At 41.9% G+C, this 24,736-nt stretch overlaps 1 protein-coding gene across 1 annotated transcript; it reads right to left on the bottom strand.

The window, feature by feature from the left end:
- Positions 1–265: 265 nt before the first annotated feature.
- Positions 266–10,061, bottom strand: SNRPB2 (small nuclear ribonucleoprotein polypeptide B2). Its single transcript, XM_082671454.1, has 7 exons — positions 10,001–10,061; positions 7,739–7,828; positions 7,188–7,360; positions 3,416–3,556; positions 2,584–2,634; positions 1,121–1,209; positions 266–640 (listed from the first exon to the last, which is right to left on the bottom strand). The coding sequence occupies exons 2-7, from the start codon at positions 7,800–7,802 to the stop codon at positions 481–483; spliced, it is 678 nt and encodes a 225-aa protein (XP_082527580.1). The 5' UTR covers positions 7,803–7,828; positions 10,001–10,061; the 3' UTR covers positions 266–480.
- Between the last annotated feature and the right edge of the window lie 14,675 nt (positions 10,062–24,736).

Genomic DNA, 24,736 nt, shown 5'->3' on the forward strand with positions numbered 1-24,736 from the left:
AACTAGAGAAAGCCCTCGCACAGAAATGAAGACCCAACACAGCCCCAAATAAATAAGTAAATTAATTAATTAATTAAAAAAAAATCAGAGAGAACATTTCCTGGCTGTGGTCAGAGGAAGTCCTGGCTACTGAATGAATTAAAAAAAAAAAAAAAAAACACACAAGAAAAGCATCCTATTACAGTTTTATATACCTTAAGATGTGTTCTAGACTAGCATAAGCATTTGATGATAGGACAGTGGGCCAATAAATGAAATATTATGTACAGAATACAAATAAAAGTTTATTGTACAAAATTAAGGCCTTCACAGTTCATAGTTCACTAAGGCTAAACAAAGACTAGGTAATGTTTTAAATCCTTTACAAAAATTTCACATACACTTTCCCCTACCCCCAACTATTAAAGTGGCCTGACCAAATGTTATCAAAACGAAAACTATACATAACACCAAGTCCTTTAAAGGCAGCTATCCCAAATCTTATTTCTTGGCATAGGTGATCTTCATGGCATGGGATGGTGTGATCTTAAATCCCTGTAAAGCATCCCTGGCAGCTCCAGCCTGTCCATCATTTTCAAATTCAACAAAAGCAATGTCATGCCTCCCAGGTACCAAACGTACTTCCTTGAAACCAGGGAACCTATAAAGAATTAAAACAATTTTTATATATGTAAACAATTTATATACATGTAAATACAGAGATGATATCAAATACGCAAATGTCTGTGTTTAAATTTGGTAAGCAACTTCCTGATATGAGTCCAGGAAAAGTATCACATCCCAGCAAGAATCCTGAGTGGGATGAAAGAGCCTAAATTATAATTAATACCATGAAAAGAACTGCAGGAATCATGTAAGCTAATTTTGTTTCTGTCATTTCATCAAAGCTTTGTTTCCCGTTTTACTCATCAACTAGAATTAATAATTCAAACATTACAGGTAATCTAGCTTTTTATTTGCTAAATCTGCAGACTGGCTTCAATTCATGATTAATCCTGGAGCAACTCAATGAAGCTGTAAGGAGTTACTGTGTGATATACAAACGGATTCAACCCAGGGAAGTGCTATCTGTCCTGTCAGGAGACTCTCAGAACACAGACTTGTTTATGAAAACACTTACTGATTAAACAGCATGGATAACATCATCTCATTAGTCTCTTCTGGTAAATTATTAAGGAATAAAATATAGTTTGGAGGGTAATCAGGGACCTATTAAAAAAAAAGGCAAAGTTAGTTTGTAAATATAAAAAGTACAGTAAACCATTTGGCTCTTACATTAAAATCTAAACTTCAGAAAACTACATTCTACCGTTTAAGGCTTGTGAAATCTTACTACATCAAACACTAAAGCTGAGAAACAGTGACACCAGAGAAATAAGCAAAAACCTAACAGTAACCAAACAAGGTAGACATTCAAGTCACTTAATAAATATCTGGAAGATTATAAATCTTATTAACAGTTTTTAAGTATTTAACTAACGGTATTTAAAACAATATTTAAGTTTTAAGCATCTGGAGGTCAGCTGGAACGGGAGGATTCTGTCGTCTGGATTATATAACCGATCCTAACAAACCAGAGAAGGCATCGGTGTCACCCATCCTCAGCTGCTTAACCCTCAGATATTCAATCCTCTGCGCTATCGCTCACTACCTCCCAGTGTGTGAGAAAATCTGGAAATAGAAAGATTTCCACTTAGAACCACTGCTTGGCAATTTTTAATGTTTTTTTCTTCTGAGAAAATGAGATATACATGGCATCTAGTTACATACAAGTAAGTGCATACAGACACTGTTAAGCGGAACTATAGGAAAAGGCCTTTATATGTAAGAGCCTCTGTCTTCAGGCTAATTTCGTGGAAGAAAAAAGATGAAATGTAAAGAACAACTTAGGGCTTAGAGAATTAAGTGCTGGCATTTGTGAACTGGACTATAATTATTGAAAGACTTCAAAAGAGTAGACAATGCAAGAAAATGCAAATAACTTAAAATCAGAGGAGGAAAACCTCAGTGGTGCAAGGAATTCCCTGGATATAAGGACCCTGTCAGACCCTAGCACCCAAGGGATTAATCGGGAAACCATTAGTACATAACTCAGGCTTTCTTTTTGAGGCCTTTATTGGGAAGCTTTGGTAAAGAGTTTCCTGATAAGTCTATATCAGGAGACTTAAATATGTATGTGCTGAGGAAATAAGAGCAAAGGCAACTTAACTGTAAAACAACTTTGCTCTATGAGAAAAGATGGGTTAGTGCTTCAGCTAATGGGAATGGATACCAAGCCACAAGCCTGGAAAGCTCTGGGCCATGTACTGTGCGGTAAACAACCATTTTGCTCCTTGACCTCATAGAGCTTAGGATCTATCGTTTTGATTCTGTCATTGACTCACCATGGGAAGCAAGGAATAAAGTCAGGTTTTGTTTTCTCCCTCTTAAAGAAAATTAAAACGTTTTGATGAATGAGTTTCCACATTATTGTGGCTTATACATGGAATCATTTTGTTTTTGGAGACATGCACGTTGTTGTAATTATTGTTATTGTCTTGTAATTTTATTTTAAAGTAAGTATCACATGGAAAAAAATATTACCTGAGGATTTGGTGCTGCATTTCCTTGGGTATTAGCTGAATTTGGTGTTCCCTAACCCAAAGAAATAGAGAAAGAGTTAACATTTCCAACCCCTCTAAAAAAGCAGCAGGTATTTACATTTTAAATTACTTCATAAAAATAAGATTAACAAACAGATTTTTTAAATCTATTTACTTTCACTGAGATTTTACATCTTAAAACTCTGACTCCAACATTTATGTATTTAACTTGTCAAATGTTTTTGAAAGGTCTATATCATAAAGTTCAACCTCTAAGCTTTAAAATTATGGAGAAATATAAGGACCAGTCTTTCCCTTTTTTTAAAAACAACTAGAAAAAAGTCAAGCATTATACTTAGTACAACTGATTTCTAATCACTTTCAATCCCAAAGTAACTACTTTCTGGATGATAATTTCATCTTTATCTGGTACTTTAAATTAGATTTTGAATTCCTGAACTGTTCAAAGAAAGCAGCTTTCAGTGGCATACTCATGATTAAAGATAACATCTACAGTATTATTTATACACAGAACTCGAAAAATAAGCCAATAGAAATTAACAAATTTTAGAGAATGATGGAACTAAATGTCATGCAAATTAAAAAAAACTGTTCAATATAAATCTGCATATGTAAAGGTTTATATTTTAATCTGTTGCTTAAACACAAATATTGGAATTTTAGAATTCAACCATTCCAGCTTCTTAAAAATCTACCTTTAAACACACACATGTGTACATGTGTGCCTCAAAGATCACCCCTCAAATGGAAGACAGACATCTCTATCAAATTTTTAACACCAAAAAACAAAAATGAACTTTTGCCCATCTTACCTGACCAGGTTTTTTGTTCATGGTTGTTGCAGTCTGTTCCACAGTTTTGGCTTTTTTCTTTTCTTTTTTCTTTTCTTTGTCAGCAAAAGTGCCACGCATTTTAGATATTATATCAGAATCTGTTTTTGCATACTGGATTCGCTGTTTTAATTATTTGAAAACAAGTTACTTTTCATCATGCTGACGGCTGTTTCTACACTTGTCATTAATATTTCAAATTTCATTATGCAAATACGAGCTAATTTTAAACACATACTTAAGGAAATCTATCAAATATACTGAGCACCAAATGAAAATAAACTGTGACCCATGATTCACAACTGGGACAAAGTTAGATTCAACTGTGTTTATTGTAAGAAAAAACCATAGATTTTCATATGAGAAAAACAGGACTGAAATATCTGCACCACTACCCCTCTCCATTTAAAAGAACAGAGAAAACTGCATTGGAAAGCTGTCTATCCCTTACAGGGACACATAGAGGGTCCATATATGCATAGAATTTGTTACTTCCAAAGTTAAAGTACCAAAGATTGAGAATGACTTTCCCTTGAATCTGGTCTATTATTTTTAAATGAAATGACTAACAGTGGCATCCACTTAAATTTAAAAAGCTTTGAAAGGAAACAAAAAGATGGCATCACAGCTAGTGCAACCAGGTCACTTGCATGAGTAATACGCCACAGCCAGCAGGCACAGCACACACGACGGAACAAGCGTTGAGAAACACTGGTCTAGGACAGCATTTCATGAACTTTAATGTGCATCCAATTACCTGGAGAGCTTGTAAGAGTGCAGATCCTGATGCAGGGGGTCTGGTGAGGCCTGAGATTTTGCACTTCTAACAAGCACAAAGGGGATGGTGGGCCCACACTTTGAGCAGTATGGCCCTGGCCTAAAGCATTACTGCATAGTTGAATGTTCGGGGGAACCGAGGGGGGCGGCAGGCCTCCCACGATACCTCAGTCCCTGAGGCTTCCTCTGGCTGCTGGACCATGGCAGCTCCAAGTGGACTTACCCTGCGAGCAACTCTGCTAGTCTTGCATGTCATCATCTAACCAAAAGAAATAGTTTGGGACCAACTCTGACTTGCTCCCAGGGATTCCCGCCCAACTCCCTTCTTCCTGACCTGAACAGATCTTGGGTGATCCTGTATTTGTCCCTATGACCTGTGAAAATTTCTGACCTCAGCCCTCGCTCTTAGCTGGCTGGTCTAGAGCAGCATTTCTCAACCAGAGGTGAATCTGCCCAAGAGGAGACAGCTGGCACCGCTGACTGGAGACACTGTGTGTCGTCATGCTAAGAGGGCAGAGGCCAGAGATGCTGCTAAACACTCTTCCATGAACAATACGGCCCCAACAATAAAAAAGTATTCAGTTCAAAACGGCAAAAGTGCCAGCGCTGAAAACCCTGGTCTAGACTAAATACTGGTCAGGAATAAAAGTCCACCCACAGCTTAGAGAAGGTGCAAGATTTACATTTATACCAAAGGTTTCATGACAGAAGTCCTTAGGAAGATGGTTCTACTTTACTGAGGTATTTTTGGAATTAAATAACCAAATGCCCTTGAATCACAGAGAATAATTTTGTTCTGAGTTCCAAGTTATAGAAAATTTTGTTCATTTCTGATCTGGTGTGTTGGCAACTGAAACCACCTAAGTAAGTATAATCAAGACAGCTCAAGGAACATTCTTTTCTTCCTTCCAGGATGCGGGAGATTTGGCAGTATCTACTACTTTCCTGAAGGCACAGAACAGACGTCCTAAAATACCTTCAATATGAGATCAGTTTAACGGGCTTTCTCCATTGATTTTAAATAATTAGCTGGCAAGGTGAAGCCGGTGCCAAACGCAGCAAACGATTTCCAGCCTTCCTGCATCTCAGTCACAGGCACATGCAAACTTGTCATCCCAACTAGCAAACAGCCCTAACACCCTCTACGAGAAGAAACTGTTCCTTCATACTAATGTAACTGTACATTTAAACTAAAACCCAGTCTTATGCTACTGCCAACTGAGATCTCACTTATGCTACTTCTTTACACTACTGAGAAAGATAAACTGGTCTCAGGAAATGCCAATTTACTGAAAATTGGGGTATGCAGGTACTATCCCCCAGTTTTCTGCAACAGGACTTTCTATATATATGGTGCCCAGTCAGGTGGGAAATGATGGGAAAAGGAGAGCTGGACGGAGGACGGGAAGAAAATGTGCTCCAGTAACAGACAAACAGCGCTCAGTCCTGAATTAAACAGCGTGGTACCAAAGTCCTCAGACTACTGACCACAGCCAACACTGCCTGGTGTTGTACGTTAGGTCTTCTTGAGACACAGCACACTCATCGATCTGCACACCTTCTGTGGCTGCTTCTCTGGCCCTAAAGGCAAAGTTAAGTAGCTGCAAAAGAGATTATCTGGCTCATAAAGTCTAAAATATTTACTATCTGGCCCTTTTACAGATAGGGTGCTGAATCCTAGTTTAGGGGGAAAAAATCACAATATTGTGTGTCCAGGAGATTAGCTTTCAAGTCCTGATGATGCCACTGGTTACAGTAATAGAAGCTTTCTGTGCCTGATTCTTCATTTGTATTAAAAAAAAAAAAAAGATCAGATGAGAGGTCTGCACTACAGATTATGGGCCAAATCCAGCCCATGGCCTGATTTTGTATGGCTTATTAGTTAAGTACTTTTTTCTTTCCTTTTCTTTTTTTTTTTAACACAATTTTTAAAGGATTGTTTAAAAAACCACACCCACCCCACCCCCCCCCCACACACAAGAATATGCAATAGAAACCGTATGTGGCCCACAAAGCCTAAAATATTTATTATCTGGTCCTTTATAGAGTTTTTGCTCGCTTCTGAATTAAACCAAAGAATATCCAGTTTGCTTATTATTATTGTTTTTTTTTTAAACAGGTGAAAGTGAACATGAGCACAGAGCCAGTTAATGGCAGAACTAGATTGAGAACATGGGTCCTTGAAACTCTGGGCCTCGGCTCTTTCCCCAACATCCCTTCCCATCACATTCCAGTTCCAGAAGAAAAGCACTGAAATCCACACCCAAGGTACTACGTACCTATTCACACACCTAGAGCCCCTTGCTATATACACTGTCTCCACCCTGATCCAATCCTCTACCATCTCTGACTTAATACCAATGCCTCCTGAGTTCCCTACTTCCATTCTGCCCTCCCCACAATCCAATCTTCATCCAGCAGCTAAATGTGAAATCTCATGTCACTCCTGAGTTTAAAACTTTCCACGTGTGACTATTTAATTTCCATTCATTGTTATTCATTAATAAAACCTATGACTTTACAACTATGAACTGTCCTCAGATCAGTGCTTTGACTGCATAGCTTCTGACACGCAGTATTTCACTATGGTACTTTCTGAAACTTCAGACTGGATTCCCTCTTTGACCCACGATTTTTGTTTTGTGTTGGTTTACAAGTTTACAGAGGTTTCTTTTTAATCTTCTGAGTAATTATTAATTTCTAGTTCTTTTGAGATGAGAATATTGCCTATACTGCCATTGTTTTTAAAATATTCTACATCTCAATGTATTTTGTTTTTGCCTATTTGAACTATCATAAATCAAGAAGTGAATTATAAGCTCTACTACTGTGTTTCTATAAAAATAAATACATAAATAAAATAAACCGAAACCCACTCTTCACTGAAGGCAAAAAGCAACAGCCATATTTTCAAGGGTATATTTATACATCTATCATACCATTAACAGCGATTAATGCCAAAATAAGAATGATTTACCATCGGTTTGCCATAAAATGGAAATCCTTGTAACTGTCTCAAGGCATTTGTGGATGAGCCCAGTTCCTTAAATATAACAAAAGCTTGCCCCCTCATCTTCATGGTCTTTAGAGCCACAATATCTACGACGTGGCCAAACTGAGAAAACAGGGCATACAGGGATCTCTTCAACTCTGCACAAAATTAGAGGGGAAACCAGTTATTTGTGAATGAAACTACGACAAAATTCTTCATAAAATGACACGGCACTGAGTGCCCCCCCCATTTATTTATACAACGTTACATATTTTAATAAAAACATCATACTATTCCCATTAGCGGTCTAATTTTAAGTTTTTGAAACCATTTAACTATGAGTGAAAACAGATTCAACACATTTTCAGCCCCTACCTATTTTTATCTTTAAAAAGCCTTAAAATCCTTACACAATAAGGGATAAAACATTATTTCAGGCACTGAGAAAGATGACTAGATGAGAATTTTTGAAGCTGTATAATTTTTAAGATGGTTGTAAGCAAACACACTTCAGTTTTTTTAAAAAAAGCACCTACCTTCTTTTTTAATTTTGTCATTCATATTGTTGATATAAATTGTGTGATTTGGTCTGATATCCATGTTGTGGGTTAAACTGTTCAAATAGTCTAAAGAGACAGTAAATATTCCGTTATTAAACAGGGAGGATTCATTCGTATGATAGTATGGCATTAAGGACACAGCACAAGGGTACTAACTTTTCAACTCTTTCAACCCCCAATGTCAGAAAATATCAGTTTGGCAGTAGTATTTAAAATCTCTCGAGGACTTCCTAGCCCTCTTTTTTAAACAAAAGGAGAACAGTTCTCAGGCTGAAAACTTGGTGGGGCACTATTATCTAGTCAGATTTTAATAACATTCTTTTATTCCATACATTTATTTATTTTTATACTTATCTTTCACTTATGACAAGTGATACTGTTCTCCCATCTACCTAATAACTTTTCTTTTTTAACAAAATTTAAAAACTGAGATTTGAAGAAAAAAGAAACTAGCAAATGTATATCCAGTAAAAATCATAAAGATAGAACATTAATGGACTTCCCTGGTGGCGCAGTGGTTAAGAATCCGCCTGCCAATGCAGGGGACACGGGTTTGAGCCCTGGTCCGGGAAGATCCCACATGTCGCGGAGCAACTAAACCCTTGCGCCACAACTACTGAGCCTGCGCTCTAGAGACTGCTAGCCACAACTACTAAGCCCACGTGCCACAGCTACTGAAGCCCGCGTGCCAAGAGCCAGGGCTCCGCAACAAGAGAAGCCACCACAATGAAAAGCCCACTCACCACAACAAAGAGCAGTCCCCGCTCCCCACAACTAGAGAAAGCCTGCGTGCAGCAAATAAGATGCAACGCAGCCAAAAATAAATAAATAAGTACATTTATTTAAAAAAAAAGAACATTAATGAAGTTTGCCAAGAACTCTTTCATGGGTACTCTTACAAAGCCCTTTCATACTATTACTTAATTTATCACCAACAGCCCTCACTCCAAAGTCACCTCTAATGAGAGACTGGAGCGGTACCACCTGATGGTTAAGAGCTCAGATTCTAGAGCCAGTCGGATCTGAATTCAAATCTGTCTATGCTTCTTACTAGCTGCTTGACTGAGGGCAAGTTCTAATCTCCCAGGTCCAAATCTGTAACACGGGGATGGTAACAGAATCTACCCAGTAGAGCTAGAAAGCCTAAATGAAATAAACTTCTAGCAGCTCTGGAATCAGAAGTAAGCACTTCGAACAGCTGTTACTAATGTCTTTTACAGGTTAATGCAAGTCCTTTCCCAGTTACATAGCTGATAAACAGGAGGCCTAAGAATTCAGCCCGTGTTTTCTGTCTCTTGCACTTTTCTTTCACACCCACCACACTATTTCATTTTTCCCCACTGTTTTAGTTGCAAACTGTGACCTTGCTTTATTTCCTTGGTGCCCCGCATATTTCTTCGTTCCATGAACATTTACACCCACAGTATGTGCACAGCATAGAATGACTGACAAGGAAAGAGCCCACAGACAAGGACTGTACTTGTGCGGGTAACAGGGGAAAGGTAACGCTTCTCAGAGACTTGCGACGCCCTAAACTGAAACCTGGGAGACTGGGGTCGCGAACGACGACGAGAGAGAAGTGACAAGGATCCAACTGAAGGCAGAAAGATCAGAGGGAAAGTTCTCGCTTTATCTCACGCGAGGTTTGATGGTGGCCTGGGCTGCTGGGGTACCGGGAGTCGCCTCCCGGATCCAAAAGGGAGCCTCTGGCAAGCACTTGAAGGCTCAGAGCGAGCTGTAAACGACTCGCACCAGCGAAAGAACACCAGTTATCCGTAACTTCATATGCGCGAGGGTCCCCGCCTCTCCAGACCCAAGCACATTCGCCCACGGCCCCGGCCCGAAGCCCCAGGAAGCGGCCACACAATCCCCGGCTCCGACCCGTCCCGCCAGAGACAAGGTTCCTAAGTCCAGGGGCCTAGCCAGACCCAAGCGTCAGTTTCCATGCCTCCCTCGCTTCCTCGCCGACCCTCCGCGAATACGTTCCGGCCCCGGCGCCGCGCCCTGCCCACCCCCAGCTCTCGCAGGAGAGCGTATGGCCGAATGGCAACCCGCAGCCAGGAAAGCGGCGAAAGTTAAGAATAAAGCGCTCCAAGCTGGGCCCGTGAGCCATGGCCGCTGAGCCTGCCCGTCCGGAGCCTGTGCTCCGCAACGGGAGAGGCCACAACAGTGAGGGGCCCGCGTACCGAAAACAAAACAAAACAAAACAAAACAAAAGAATAAAGCGCTCCAACTCACCGGAGGCGTCCGCGGCGTCCCGTACGAATCACAAGCCGGAAGCCGGAAGCCGGAAGCCGAGACACCGGAAGTGACGCTGCAAGGCGCCTCAATCGAGGGCCGACAAGTGAAGAAGCCGAGCCCGGAGTGGATCGATGCCCCGCGGTCTCCAAAGCAGCAGTTAAGAATCGCTCCGCGCACGTGCACACATGGCGGGCGGAGAGAACAGGTGCGAAGGGTAGCCGAGAAAAGGGAAGGAGGCTTGTGGGAATCCTGTGGGGGTTAAACTGGAATTCTGGGGCCGCGGAGTAAGAGCATAGGGAAAGGCGGTGGTCATTTCCCTCACCATGAGTTTGCGCTGTTCTGTCGCATGCAACAGGTGCCTTCCATCTTTCCAAATCTTATATAGATCTTCCTAGACTTATGATGGATTTACGTCCTGATAAACCCATCTGTAAGTTGAAAACTATAAGAAGCAAATGCATGTAATACACCTAACCTACCCAGCATCACATCTTAGCCGGGCCTATCGTAAAAGTGCTCAGAACACTCACATTGGCCTATAGTTGGGCAAAATCATCTATACAAAGCCAATTTTACAGTAAAGTGTTGAACATCTCATGTCATTTGTTGAATACTGCACTGAAAGTGAAAAACACAGTGGTAGTCTGGGTACAGAATGTAGTTAACCCTCATGATCACATGGCTGCCCTGTGTTGCAGGAAAATGGGGCCAGAGAGGATGGTCATGTCCCAGATCTTGGGCGAGTCCCTGGGATGGGCACCAAGTGACGGTCCTTGGCTTCGCTCAGGAAAGAATTCAAGAGCAGTGGCAGTAAAGTGAAAGCAGGTTTATTGAGAGGGATACACATTTCATAGGCAGAATGCAGTCCATCTCAGAAGGCGAGAGTGCCCCAGGGTGTGGGTGTGGTTAGTTTTTATGGACTGGGTAATTTCATAGGCTACCCAGTAGGAGGATTATTTCGACTATTTTGGGGAACGGGTGGGGGTTTCCAGGACTTGGGGTACAACCCACTTTTGGGCCTTTTTTACTTGGCCTCAGAACTATCATGTCGTTTAGCATATGCTAATGTATTACAATGAGCGTATAATGAGGCCCAAGGTCTACTCGAAGTCAAATCTTCCACCATCTTGGGTCTAGTAGGTTCTAACCAGGTTTGTTGTATCTTCGATGGCTGTGTCGTTCTTTTAATGGTTATGCCCTGCTCCTTACTTCCTGTCTCAGCTGGGAGCTGTGGCTTGCTGCCCAGCATTAGGACACAGTGAGTATCTACTGCATATCGCTAGCCCAGGAAAAGCTCAAAATTCAAAATTTGAAGTCTGGTTTTTATTGAATGCATATCACTTTAACACCTTCATAAAGTCAAAAAAATCATACATCGAACCATCATAAGTTGGGGCTCCTCTGAAAAGTTTTACAGGCACAGCCCCTAATGCTGACTGTAGGGGCAGATGCCCTGGTTTCATCCTTCTCTGAGCTCAGGCTGCCGCCAGTTTACCATCACCTTCAGGGTGGCCAGTATCCACCCCTCAAGTCTTCTCTAATTCTTGGGACTCTGAGGGAACTCTTCTCCAACACTTTACTGAAGAGCTTGAATCCCAGAGGCAGCTAATTTGAGGCCCCAAAGTGGAGGGAATTGTTGTTTCTGTCCAGCTTCTCACCTGATAAGGCAACCACCTCCAGTAATAACCAAACACCAATAAAATCATCTGCCTAAACTCACTGAAAAAAAAAATCAATTCCCTACCACCCTTCCCACCTTCTTCTCTCCCCACAGAATGGGTTGACTGTTCTAACGTCATCAAGTTGTTGGTGTTTAATGGCAAGCAGAATGGGAATTCCAAAACGTACATACATTCATTCATCCACTTATGAAATGTGTGTAAAGCATCATTTAGAATGTGAAATGGTTGTTGAGAGCTAAGAAAAATCAAATTTTATATCTTCCCCTTAACTAATCTCTCTGAGCCTCACTGTCGTCATTTGTAAACTAGGGATCATAACAGTACTTCCTTCTGGAGTTACTGTGAGTATTAAGAGAGCAAAATGTGAAGTAATCAGCACATCGCCAGGCACCAAATAATGGGTTCATAAGTGTTATTTCCAAATACTAGCTATAACTTGGACATATGGATAAAGAGGCCAAATAGATTTGTTTTTTAAGCTGGGGACTTTTATTTTAAAAGCAACTTAAAAATAATGTAAGCTTCTTGAGGGTAGGGATATTTCTTTGCTTTGTTCACTGAAGTACCTTCAGTAACTAGAAAAGTGGCTGATAATAAATATGTATTGAATAAGCGAATGAAGCTTCATGGATAATTAGGCAACACTGAACAAATGTGATGTGTTAGGAAGATGCACATAAGTGTAAGAAATAATATTAAGCAATCACAGAAAAGCAGTATTTTATTATGTAGATATAAAAATTTGAAGGAATGTAAATAGTCCTGCCTCAGTTAAGGAGTTAGAGAGAATATCCTTAATGCATTAAAAGAGAATATAAACTAAATAAAAACATTTCTGAATAGCAAAAGACAAGCTGCCCTGCACATTAGTTTGGTCATCTGAGCAATTAGTTAATTCCGTTTGATGATAATGAGGTTGGCAATTCTGTATTATATAAGTGGATCTGGCTAAGAGCTCTTTATAACTATTGAAAAAGGGTAAGGTAAGACTTTGCAAAGACACTACCTGAGCAGAAAATACCACAGGAAATGCAGAGACCTAAAGACAGAGGGCTTGTAGTGTTCTGTTAATCACTGAACAATGGCTACTATACATTACACTGTGAGAAGGAAATCTTCTAATGCCAGCTCAGTGGCAATGATCTGTAGGCTCTTTCCCAGGTTCTAAAAGAGCCAGTGCATTTTCCTGTCCTTGGGCAGTTGCTCTGGGCTTTCCAATAGCCTGTTAATGGTCCTCAATGGTTTCCTGAGTGATTTGGAGAAAACAGTCATTGAAAGTAGCACTGGGAAAGAAAAGAAGGGAAGAAAGGAGCTTTTCTGGTTTTGTGAGTAGCATTGCACAACCTGGTTACGTAGCTATATTAAGAGCATTGTAACACCCAAACTTTGGTTAGATGCACTGTGAAACAACCATCACTCCTTTATAACCAAACTCACCTCTTGAGGGTCATATCAGAAGTCAGATGTCAAAAACTCACTTTTTAAAATTGAAGTATAGCTGATTTACAATGTTGTGTTAGTTTCAGGTGTATAGCAAACTGAATCAGATATATATATATATATATATATATTCTTTTTCAGATTCTTTTCCATTATAGGTTATTACAAGATATTGAATATAGTTCCCTGTGCTATACAGTAGGTCCTTGTTGTTTATCTTTTTACATATAGTACTGTGTATCTATTAATCCCGAACTCCTAACTTATCCCTCCCCCTGCCTTTGATAACCATAAGTTAGTTTTCTATGTCTGTGAGTCTATTTCTGAAAAACTCACATATTTTAAAAAATACTGTAAGAGGGCTTCCCTGGTGGCGCAGTGGTTGGGAGTCTGCCTGCCGATGCAGGGGATGCGGGTTCGTGCCCCGGTCCCGGAAGATCCCACATGCCTCGGAGCGGCTGGGCCCGTGAGCCATGGCCGCTGAGCCTGCTCGTCCGGAGCCCGCGCTCTGCAACGGGAGAGGCCACAACAGTGAGAGGCCCGCGTACCGCCAAAAAAAAAAAACAAAAAAAACAAGCTGGAAGAGCAAACTGGTTTGCTCTGAGTTCTGCTGAGTTCAGTATCTTAAATTTCAGTTAGGCAACATGATTTACTTTCCTGTGAAACAGGATTTTTATTGAACTGAACCCAGAGGCAGCACTATAACAGCTAGCCAAGCTTAATGTAGCTACTGACGAGGAAACTTGCTTATTTTAGGGGTAGCAGAAAAATTACTACCAACAGTTGGGAATAAAATGGTGTCAAGACGTCTAGATTATCAGGCTAACGGAGGCATCTCTTAGTGACTCTGAATACAGAAATAGTTTTGTAGCTTATCTGCACATGTTTTATGTCTCTCATTAATGTTTTCCATATCTTGCTGCAGTCGTTTTGAGGCAGAGCCATGTTTAAAGGAAAATACATCATAAAACTGGTGGATAAATTTTGGCTTATTTATGTTAGATAGAACCGCAAAATATATGACAACTTGTTTGTATCTTCTTTCTCTCCCCAGGTGGTGATTACATTAAGAAATTTATGTAGAGTGACATTATTTTCACAGCAAGCGTTAAACAAATTGAAGCGTTATTGTTGAGCCTCACATCAGGTTTACCTTTCCTGGCTGGTTGGGATTACGTTGGCTGAGACTTCATAAAAAGCAGCCCCACAATTCAGGGAGGAAATCCTGTCATGCAGTTATTTCCTTTCATTTCACTTCAATCCTTCTGTTTTATTCTTTTTGGAAATACTCATATTTAGGGAAGAAAAAAACCAGAAGTGATGACTATTACCTCTGATATGTACTACATTGTTAATGTTAATAATAGGAAGTCTTTCACATACATGAGAATAATACCCTCTCCCCAAAATAGGTGGCATCTGAGATAGGCTATAATAATATCTGCTTTCCATAAAGCTTGGGAGCAGTATTTTGCCTTTGAAGACTTGAGGACTAATTCAAAGAATTTTGGGGAAAAACCTGAACTTCTTACTATTCAGCATTATGTGTAAACTGTGCTCTGCACGGTACAATCTGACCTCTCCTTGAAGTCCACTAAAGTAACATCACACGACTGCCATTCCCTTCAAGACTGGAAAAATGAGATGCCAGTCCTATGAGGCCCACCCAACAAGCAAAATATTAGGCAGATAAAATTCTTAAGTACAGCAGGTTTTGCTTCCATGATTCAACGCTGTAAATTTTTTTGCATCTTGAGCCCATGACAATTTAAAACTCCAAATTTTAAAAAGGAGACCTTTTTAAAATTGGGACCTCAATTATGTAATTTCAAGCATGTTATGTCATTGATTTCACGGGCATACCCCAGATATCCTAATCAATCCAGTGTTCCTCAAATATTAACGTGTACATGGATCACCTAACCATTTTGTTAAAATCAATTTTTGATTTGGTAGAGCTGGGACAGGACCTGAGAATCTGCATTTAGAGCAAGCGCCCACCAGATGCTGATGTTGCCATTCCCACATTTTGGGTTGCAAGACCCTAAGCGTTTCCTTTTTAAGAGTGTTTGGTTTACTATCCAGTATCCCACAGTAGTTAGCTCTGGGGCCACTACCAGATACAGAATACTATGGTATGCAAACACAAATCGACTTTCTTTCAAAGGAGGTGGTATTTATCTGAAACATTCCTTTATTTTAACTGCCTTCACCTGGGCACTTGGAAATAAATCTTAAGTGAGAGTGAGAAAGTCTGGACTTTTTGTTCCCTCGTGACAAGAGATTGCCTGGTTGTTTGTGAGGTCCTGGGTCACCTTCTAGTTTTTAGTAGTCATTGCAACTGTGCACAGACATGCCGGTTCTTGTCTCCTTCCAGGCTCACGGAGGGCTTATGCTTCTTCACACCCGTTGCAAATTGGCATGGTTGTGTAACTTGCTTCGGCTGACGAAGCATGAGGACATGAGATATGCATCACTTTCAGGCAGAAGCATCAAAAACCAGTGCACAATTTACCAAGTGTCCTTTTTCCTGTCTTTGTGCTCTTGGAAACATATCCAAGATGGAATCTCTGTCAAGCTTAGATCCCCGAGTGACTACAGCATCAGAGAACAGATCCCCTACACACACATACATCAGTTCAAATTGGTCATGTAACATAAGCAAGAAATAATTAACTAAGATTTAGGGGATATTTGTTAATGTGGCATAGCCTAACCCATCCTGACTTGTACACTAATTTAAACCACTTCTGAGAAGTAATTCTTAGAAAGTTCAAAAGAGTTTTATAAAACAGTTTCACAATTACAGACTGTTTTTAAGTGCATGAGAGGTTATGTATGTGAGGTGAATCATTCCTTTTGAAGGGAAAATCAAAGTAATCAATTTATAACTGTATGATCTATCTTCTGAGTGACCTTCATTGAGTAATTTAATCCCAGGTTTATTGAGCACCTATGTAAAAGGACTGTATAAGAAAATATCTTGAAACCTAGCTGAGAGAAGAATTAGTGGCTGGTAGCATTTTCAGATACCTTCAGAGAAGGGTTCTGAAGAAATAAAGAGATGTCATGTTCACATTCTAATTTTAGGGTGTCAGAATCATCTTGCAACAAGGGACCAGGATATGTTTAAAACATTTCAGGCAAGATTTAACATTATGAGACAGTTTGGATTCTTATCACAAGGAATTTGAAAGAAAAAAAATGAAGCCTCCAGTTTAAATTGCAGATTATGTTCAGACAAGACAACCCTGAAAATTATTTCTATCTGGGGAATCCAGATAGAAAGGTGAATGTGTAAATTTCTTCAATATCCCCTGGCAGAAACATCATCACACGGGTTAATGAGTTTATTAAAATGGATGGTGAAAAAAAATAAGAAATAGTGTTTATCTCTTATTGATATTGGATAGTCTCCCTTTAATCACAGCCTTTTTTTTCAGCTTTAGTATGAAGCTACTTTCCAACATATAAAATTACCAAATTACTTCAGCTACTGAAATATATTAATATAGCTTATAATACATTTTATCATTTCAGTAGAAGGTTCTAAATAAGACTGGTCAGCTTAGAAGCCAGAAAGAAATTAGTTCTAAGTTATTTCCTCATGACTGAAATTGCAAATGTCAGATTCCATTACAAGTGGCTAAGACAAGAGCTCCTCTCTTGCTTCACTCAGTGCAGGGTAGCCCAGAAGTCTGTGCACTAAGACTTTGGGACCCTCTTACCTTTATTGAACCCCTATAACATTGCGCATCCTGTGTTAACTGCTGAAGACCCGGCAGTGAGCAGCACAGATGTGCCACCTGCTCTCACAGAGCCTCCGATCTCTCGGAGGTGTCAGCCCAATAAGTCAATGTTTGTGAGTTGTGAGTAGCTACTGTGGATAACAAACTACCCCCAGACTTAACGGTTTAAAACAACAACTGTTTGATTATCTCTCATGGACTCTGTGGGTCAGGAATTCAGAGTCAAGGTGTGGCTGGGTGATTCTTCTATTCTAGAGCCACTGAAACACTCTGTGGGACTCGGCTGGTGGGTGGGCTGGTCTAGAGGCTCCCAACAGCTGAACTCACGTGTCTGGGGGCAGGAGTGGCTAAAAGACTGAGCTCACAAGGGACCGTCAACTGGAGTGACGAGGCACGGTGTTTCCAGCCTGGTGGTCTCAGGGCAGTTGGATTTCTTACACGGGGGCCAGGTTCCCCCAGACCAAGCATCCCAAGAAAATTAGGTGGAAACTTCATGGCCTTTTTGGACCTAGACTGGAGAATCACACAACAAAACTTTTTAACGATTTCTTGTTGGTTACAAGTGAATCATAAGGCCAGCCTAGATTCAAGTGAAAGGAAACTGAATTCTATTTCTTGCTGTAGGAATGATAAATTCACACTGTAGAAAGCTTGTGGAAAGGAGGCTACCATTATGGCCATCTTTTTTTTTTTATGGTAAAAAAAATTTATATTTAGAGTTAGCTGGACTCAGTTTAGATGAACCCAATTTTGTTGGCAACATCCAAAGCATCATAGAAGGGAGCCAATCAAACATATGTCTTCTTCTCTCCATCAGGCCTGATCTGGTGTTGACCTTGGCCACATCAAGGTCATTGAGCATCTTCACAGCCTGTTTGATCTGGCGCTCTTTGGCTTTGACATCCACAATGAACACAAGTGAGTTGTTGTCTTTCATCTCCTTTATGGCTGACTCAGTGATCAGGGGGAACTTGATGATGCCATCATGGTTAAGCTTATTTCTCCTGGGGGCACTCTTCTGAGGATATTTGGGCTGCCTCCAGAGTTCCAGTGTCTTGGGCCATCGGAAGGTGGGGGATATGTGAATCTTCTATGTGACCATCTTTGAAAATGCAATCTACCAGAGGAAGAAAGAAAGAAAAAAGCAGAGGTGGAGGGAAAGATTTTATAGACCTAAAGGTAAGAAGGAACAGGCAGTTAGAAAGATAGTAAGTAGGAGGAAGGCAATGGAGAGTTCCCCAGGCAGAGCAAATACTTCTTGCAGAGGTCCTGAGATGAAAAGGAATTTGCCAAATTTGAAGAACTAAAAAAATTAAAAGTAAAACAATAAAAAATCCAGTGTATCTGGGGCTTCCCTGGTGGCGCAGTGGTTGAGAGTCTGCCTGCCGATGCAGGGGACACGGGTTCGTGCCCTGGTCCGGGAAGATCCCACATGCCGCGGAGCGGCTGGGGCCGTGAGCCATGGCTGCTGAGCCTGCGCGTCCGGAGCCTGTGCTCCACAACGGGAGAGGCCACAACAGTGAGAGGCCCACGTACCGCAAAAAAAAAAATAAAAAGATAAAATTAAAAAAATAAAAAAGCCAGTGTATCTGGAGCATGGAGGGAGAGGGTGAGGCTTCACATATCAAGAGATCAGGTAGCATCTTGCAAGCCATGTTAAGATATTTGGAGGCTATGTTAAGAGCAGGGGAAATCAGATGTTTGAGCAGAGGAGGAACGTGATCTGAGGTTCTGTGTGGATCTTTCTGAATGAATTGGAGGGGTCAAGTCTGGGCCAGTTAGGAAATTGTTGCAGTGTCCACGCTGATGATGAAGATGGTCTGAATTAATGTGGCAGCAGAGAGACAGATTGGAGTTCTATTTAGAAACGTAATTGACAGGTCTTGCTGGTGGAAAAAACGTGGAGAGGCTAGGGATTGTGAGATGTGTTAGTTTCCTAGGGTTGCTGTAAAAAGCTATCACAAATTGGGCAGCTTAAAAATAACAGAAATTTATTCTCTCACAGTTTTGCAGGCTAGATGTCCGAAATCAAGGTATTGGCAGGGACATGCACTCTCTGAAGCTCTAGGGGACAGTCTATTCCGTGCCTTTCTCTTGGCTTCTGCTGTTGCTGGCAAGCCTTGGTGCCCCTTAGCTTTGCAGACACATCACTCCAATCTCTGTATCAGTCATCTCATGGTGTCTCTCTCGTGTTTCTCTGTGTCTCTTCTCCTCTTTTTATAAGGACACCAGCCGTATTGGATTAAGGATCCACCATACTCCAGTATGTTGACCTGAAACAAACAGACTGCCAGATATTTCTCCAACAAAGATGGGTTTATTTGGGATCAGCAGAGAATTGCAGTTTGGGGGTCTGCAACCACGTGGAGCCATACGTAAGGGAAGGAAGGCGCTTTTATAGAGAAGGAAAGGAACTTGGCAGGGCCATAGTAAACAGAGTCCATGGGTTTTCATTGGCTGAGTCCGCCCCAGGCAAGAGGAGAGTCTTTCTTCCTCCTGTTGGGCTCTGCTACCATCACAGAGCGTGAGAGCTCCCTTTTCTGGTCTCGGGACTCCATTTGATTGAGGTTTCTGTTCATTAAGTGTTTCACAAGTGTGATCTCATCTTAACTTACATCTTAATTACACGTACAAAGATTCTATTTCTAATAAGGTCACACTCACAGGACTTCTCAACATATCTTTTGGGGGGCACAATTCCACCATATGAGGAAAAGGAAGGAATAATCAAGGATGCCTCCCTGTTTTCCAGTGTGAATGCTTGGGGAATAGTGGTGCATGGTATTGAGGTGACAGCAGCCTGGAGGAAGCAGCTAGGCAATCAGGTGTTTTACTTGGAACAGGTTAAACTTCAGATGACTCTGAGACGTCCAGGTGGAGACGCCAAGCTCGGACAGACAAGTCTGGAGGTTTCGGAGGGCAATCTGGACGGCAAGCCCTATGTTGGAGGAACTGTAGCCTGTTGAAGGACAAGCAAGGGAGTGCAGGACAACTGGCTAGCAGGAACAGAGAGAAAAGCCTAGAGCCCAGGGGACCTCCATTCCATTTCTCAAGACAGGAGGGAACACCAAGGCCAATGGTGTGCTGGCAAACGTGTGACAACTAGCTCCCCAGGGGGGAGGAGAGGAGAGGAAAGCCCTGATTTGGAGAGTGTGCCAATTCCCAGGTTGCAAATATTCCCACCATGGCCACAGGCCTGCAAAATTCCTGAAAATTTCAAAATCGATCCTTGCAGGCTGGTCCAAGCTGGCTCCGGGACAGCCCTGAAATCAAGGCCCTGTTTCATGCCACTGGTTGTGCGAACTGATCAATTAACTTACCCTCCCTGGGCCTGGTGTCTTCATCTATAAAATGAATGGCTGCTCCTAACGGTCCCTGCCTTCTCTCACAGAGCATGAATCCCAACAGCAACATTTTGGTTCTGTCCTGATAATAATGAGGCCCTCTGAGCAGAGTATGTGGTATTTTTACAGCTAAACAGTTGAACAGATAAAGTATAGGTAGTGACACTCCTGCTCAGTGACTGTCAGTTCCTGGAACTAGAAATGCACGTGGTGGGGAGGGGTAGGTATTGAGGAAGGGGCCATAGACTCCACCTGTGATGAGAGACGTGGACAATTTTTTTTTTTTTTTTTTTTTTTTTTTTTTTGCGGTATGTGGGCCTCTCACTGTTGTGGCCTCTCCCGTTGCGGAGCACAGGTTCTGGAAGCGCAGGCTCAGCAGCCATGGCTCACGGACCCAGACGCTCCGCGGCACGTGGGATCTTCCCGGACCGGGGCATGAACCCGTGTCCCCTGCATCGGCAGGCAGACTCTCAACCACTGCGCCACCAGGGAAGCCAGTGGACAATTTTTTGAAGCTCATGTGGGACCAGAGATATTCTTGTGTTCACTTTTGGAAAATACAAACTGCCACATGAGCTTTCTAGAGGAACGGTTTTCTCATATCTTTGGGTAGGATGTCGAGGCAACATAATCATGCCTCCCGCAAGGTACCTCAAGTCTTTTGGGCCATGGATGTCTCTGATACAAAGGTCATAACAGAGGTCTGAAGGGAGGAGAGGTATTTCTTCTCCTCCTTATGGGAGGAGAGGTATTTCTTCTTTTTCCCATAGTCTTGAGATCAACCCAGAAGCAAGGGAAGGGGAATAAACAGGACTGACCTAATAGTGACATTCATGAATAGTGCAGGAAGCCAAACATGGGGCTGGGTGCGTATCCCTCTCCACTGGGATGCCTGTGGGGAGGGAAACACCATCAGGATCCATTGAATGGCCATAGTCTGCATGTTGGGAAAGTATGGATTATACATTTCTATCCATCTGCATCAGTGGGAAACGTCATGTTCAACAGAGATTGATTTGTAACAGCAGAGATTCATTTGCAGTGGCTTAAACTCACGAAGGTTTATTATATAAGAGACAACTGAAAATCAGCAGGTTAGGACAGTTCCACAGTCTTCATGGGTTAGTTTTCCCTCTATTTTTCTGCTCTGTTTTCTTGCTCTATTTTTCCATATCCATTCAAAAGATCACCTCATGGTCCAAGGTGGCTGCTGGAGTTCCAGCCATTGTAGCCACATTCCAGGCAGCAGAAAGGAAGATGGAGGAAGGCTTACCCCACTGTCTTTTAGGCAGGCTTCTCAGAAGTCTCAGACTATACTTCTGTTTATATCACTTTGGACAGAACTTAGTTATATGGGCTCACCTATTTACAAACAAGGCTGGGAAATGTACTCCTAAGCAGAAGATGTTGCCTGTGGTTTTGTTTTCTAAAGACAAAAAGTGAAAAATTAGTATTTGGAGGCAAGGCCATCTATGTTACATTTCCTACTTAAGAGGTAAAAAAAGATACCCACCAAGTTAAATGCATCATAGTGACCTTTCTAGTGATATGTAATTGTGATAACATTTATTCCTTTTAAGTACCTACAAGAAATGAGAGATTTACTTCATTATTTCAAAATGTGAGGTGGAAAAAAAATCGGTAGAATCCATTTCCCTACTCTAAACAGTTGACGACAACATACAAACCATGTTTTAAACCTCCCCCTAATTTCAGAGCGCCTTTTGCTCCAAATGACTGAAGTCGCAGCTAATGCAGGATACAAGAAGACAATCTGGAACTTAAAGGATGGCACTTTCATTGAAATGTTCCGTGAGCTGATGCCTGCGCCTCGTGTTTCTAACATAATCGTGCCTCTCCTCGAGGTGCTGACAATTTAGGCAATTGTCAACATTAAAATATTTGCTCAGTGTTACATAGACACAGATGTGCACGCCCATCTGCACAGAAAATGTCATGAAATGTTGCTCTAGTTTTCTCTGCCTGCAAATATCCTATACTCACAGGCCCACCCGAAGTCCCATTTCATTCCTGAAGCTTTCCTTGGCCCCAGTGCTCTGTCGTCTCTCCCCTCTCTGCACTCGGGGACCAATTCTACTGTTTGCATTTAACAATTAGTACCCAATACTTAACACACACTGAGAGAACATTTAACATTAGTCCCAAACACTTTAGTAGTTACTTGTGGCCTGTTAGTGTCATATGTAGAATTCTTAACTTTCCAAATTGAGTATGACTTCTTTGCCTCATACCTTCTCTGAATCATTCCACCTAAGGCATTAAACGTTTCCAGGTTGGCAGAGTCCTGTAGATTGCTCCGGCAGTAGGCATCAGAAACCAGAGGAGAGTATACTAACCAGCTCACTGAATGTTTCCATCAAGGGAAAAAAAACCTCACTCCATACCTGTGAGTCTCAAATGCAAATTGTAACCCACATTCTAGAATAGCTAAAATGGAAAGGGCAGACAATACTTATACATTGTTGGGGGAGTGTATATTAGTACAACCACTTTTGAAAACTGTTTGACCGGGCTTCCCTGGTGGCGCAGTGTTTGAGAGTCCGCCTGCCAATGCGGGAGACGCGGGTTCGTGCTCCGGTCTGGGAAGATCCCACATGCTGCGGAGTGGCTAGGCCCGTGAGCCATGGCCGCTGAGCCTGCACGTCCAGAGCCTGTGCTCCGCAACGGGAGAGGCCACAACAGTGAGAGGCCCGCGTACCGCAAAAAAACAAAAAACTGTTTGACCGTATCCATTAAAACTGAATGTAGGAATATTTTATGACCCAGCACTCCACTCCAAGTTTAATGCTCAATAGATATGCATAAAGATATGCAAAATCAGCAACAACAAACATGCACTAGAAGGTTCAGAGCACTACTGATAGTATTCCCAAACTGGAAAGTACCCACGTGTCTTTCAATAGTATAATGGATAAAGACATTGAGTAAGTATATATTCACACAATGGAATATTATATGACAACAAAAATGGACCAACTCTTGCTACATGCAACAACATGGATAAATCTCACAAATATAATGCTGGGTGGAGAAAACCAAACATAAAAGGGGTCTTGCTGTTTGGTTTCATTTATATACATTTCAAAAACTGCTAAGTGGATTAGAAATTAGAAATCAGGATGGAGGTCGCCTGAGGTGGAAGGGGTTGCCCTGGGAAAGAGGCACGATGAGGGCTCCTGGCGTGCTGGGGACATTGTATTTCTCACTCTGGATGCTGGTTCCATGGGTAGATGGATTCCCTTTGTGAAACACAAACTGAGCCATGCACTTATGATTTGTGCAATTTTATCTGAGGATGTTATACTTCAATAAAAAGCACGCTGGAAAACAAACACAGAAATGGCAAGCTGTGGTTGGCAAACAGTGGGTAATCACCCATTCCGAGTTCCCTGTGTGCTACTGGGCAGTGTGAAATGAAGGGTTTATAAGAAAATCTCCAAACTTGCTTGTAGCTCTAATATCCTATGCTTCTATGATTCCATTGGAAAGACTAGAAGAAAATTCTTTGACTTTAGTTCACAGTAGGAAATTCTGATTGCCAGGGAGGGGACCCTGCGACCAGCCAGCCCTCTGTGCCTGAGCTGACTATCCACGTGTCCCACGTCCTGGGGGGCAAGCAGTGTGTGGTGGGGCAGAGCATCCTTTCCTGAAGAGGTGAGAGGCGGGAGGCTGTGCTGCAGCCGTACTTCCTAGATTTCTCCTTCACCTTCTCGTCCATCATCCTCTTTCTGTCTTCCCTTGTCAACAGCTCTCCCGGCTAGCACACTTTGCTTTCAGGGCTGACAGTTGGCTGGGACAAGTTCCCCCTTTTCTCTTCCCTCGTTGGCACCTGCCTCGGTTCACCTTATTATGGCTGCGGCTGTGAGCTCATGCAACCTTTGTGTGCCGTGTTCCCCACCCACCTAACAGCCGAACCTGCACTGTTAGCTTTTCCTGGACGCACACGGCATCAAAATCTAAAACTTGAAACACTCTCCCTCTCTGCCTTACCTCTCAGTGGCATACTTGTCAATTTCAATGTGCTGCACTACACCGACTGCTCAGAAAAGAATAATCAAGGGAGAAAATAAACAATCGTGGTGCTACAGATGGGCGGAGGGATCAAAGGTAGACATGGATGGGTGACTGGCCCCTCTCATCCCATCACTTAGTTAGTAAGCACTCTCCGCTCACATATGGGTTACAGAAAATGCAAACCCTGCCAGGTGAGCTCTCCACAAGCTCCTGACCTAACAGGGATGCCGGATGCGGGCAAACGTACAGGTAATCAGCAGTGAGAAACCTCAAATTAATAATAATGCAGTGATGAAATGAAGTTGACACAGGGACACAAAAGGGGCATGGGGCCCTCCAAGACAGCATCACATAAACAAAGCTTCATGGAAGGCAGACAGGTTAAAATTGGAAACACTTTGATCGCAGCCCAAGTCTGAGGCTGGTTTGAGAGATTAATGGAGCATGAAGAAGGCTGACTCCATAATCAGGAAACATAGGGAT

Source organism: Grampus griseus (assembly GCF_964374135.1).
Source record: "Grampus griseus genome assembly, chromosome: 14".
NCBI classification, from domain to species: domain Eukaryota; kingdom Metazoa; phylum Chordata; class Mammalia; order Artiodactyla; family Delphinidae; genus Grampus; species Grampus griseus.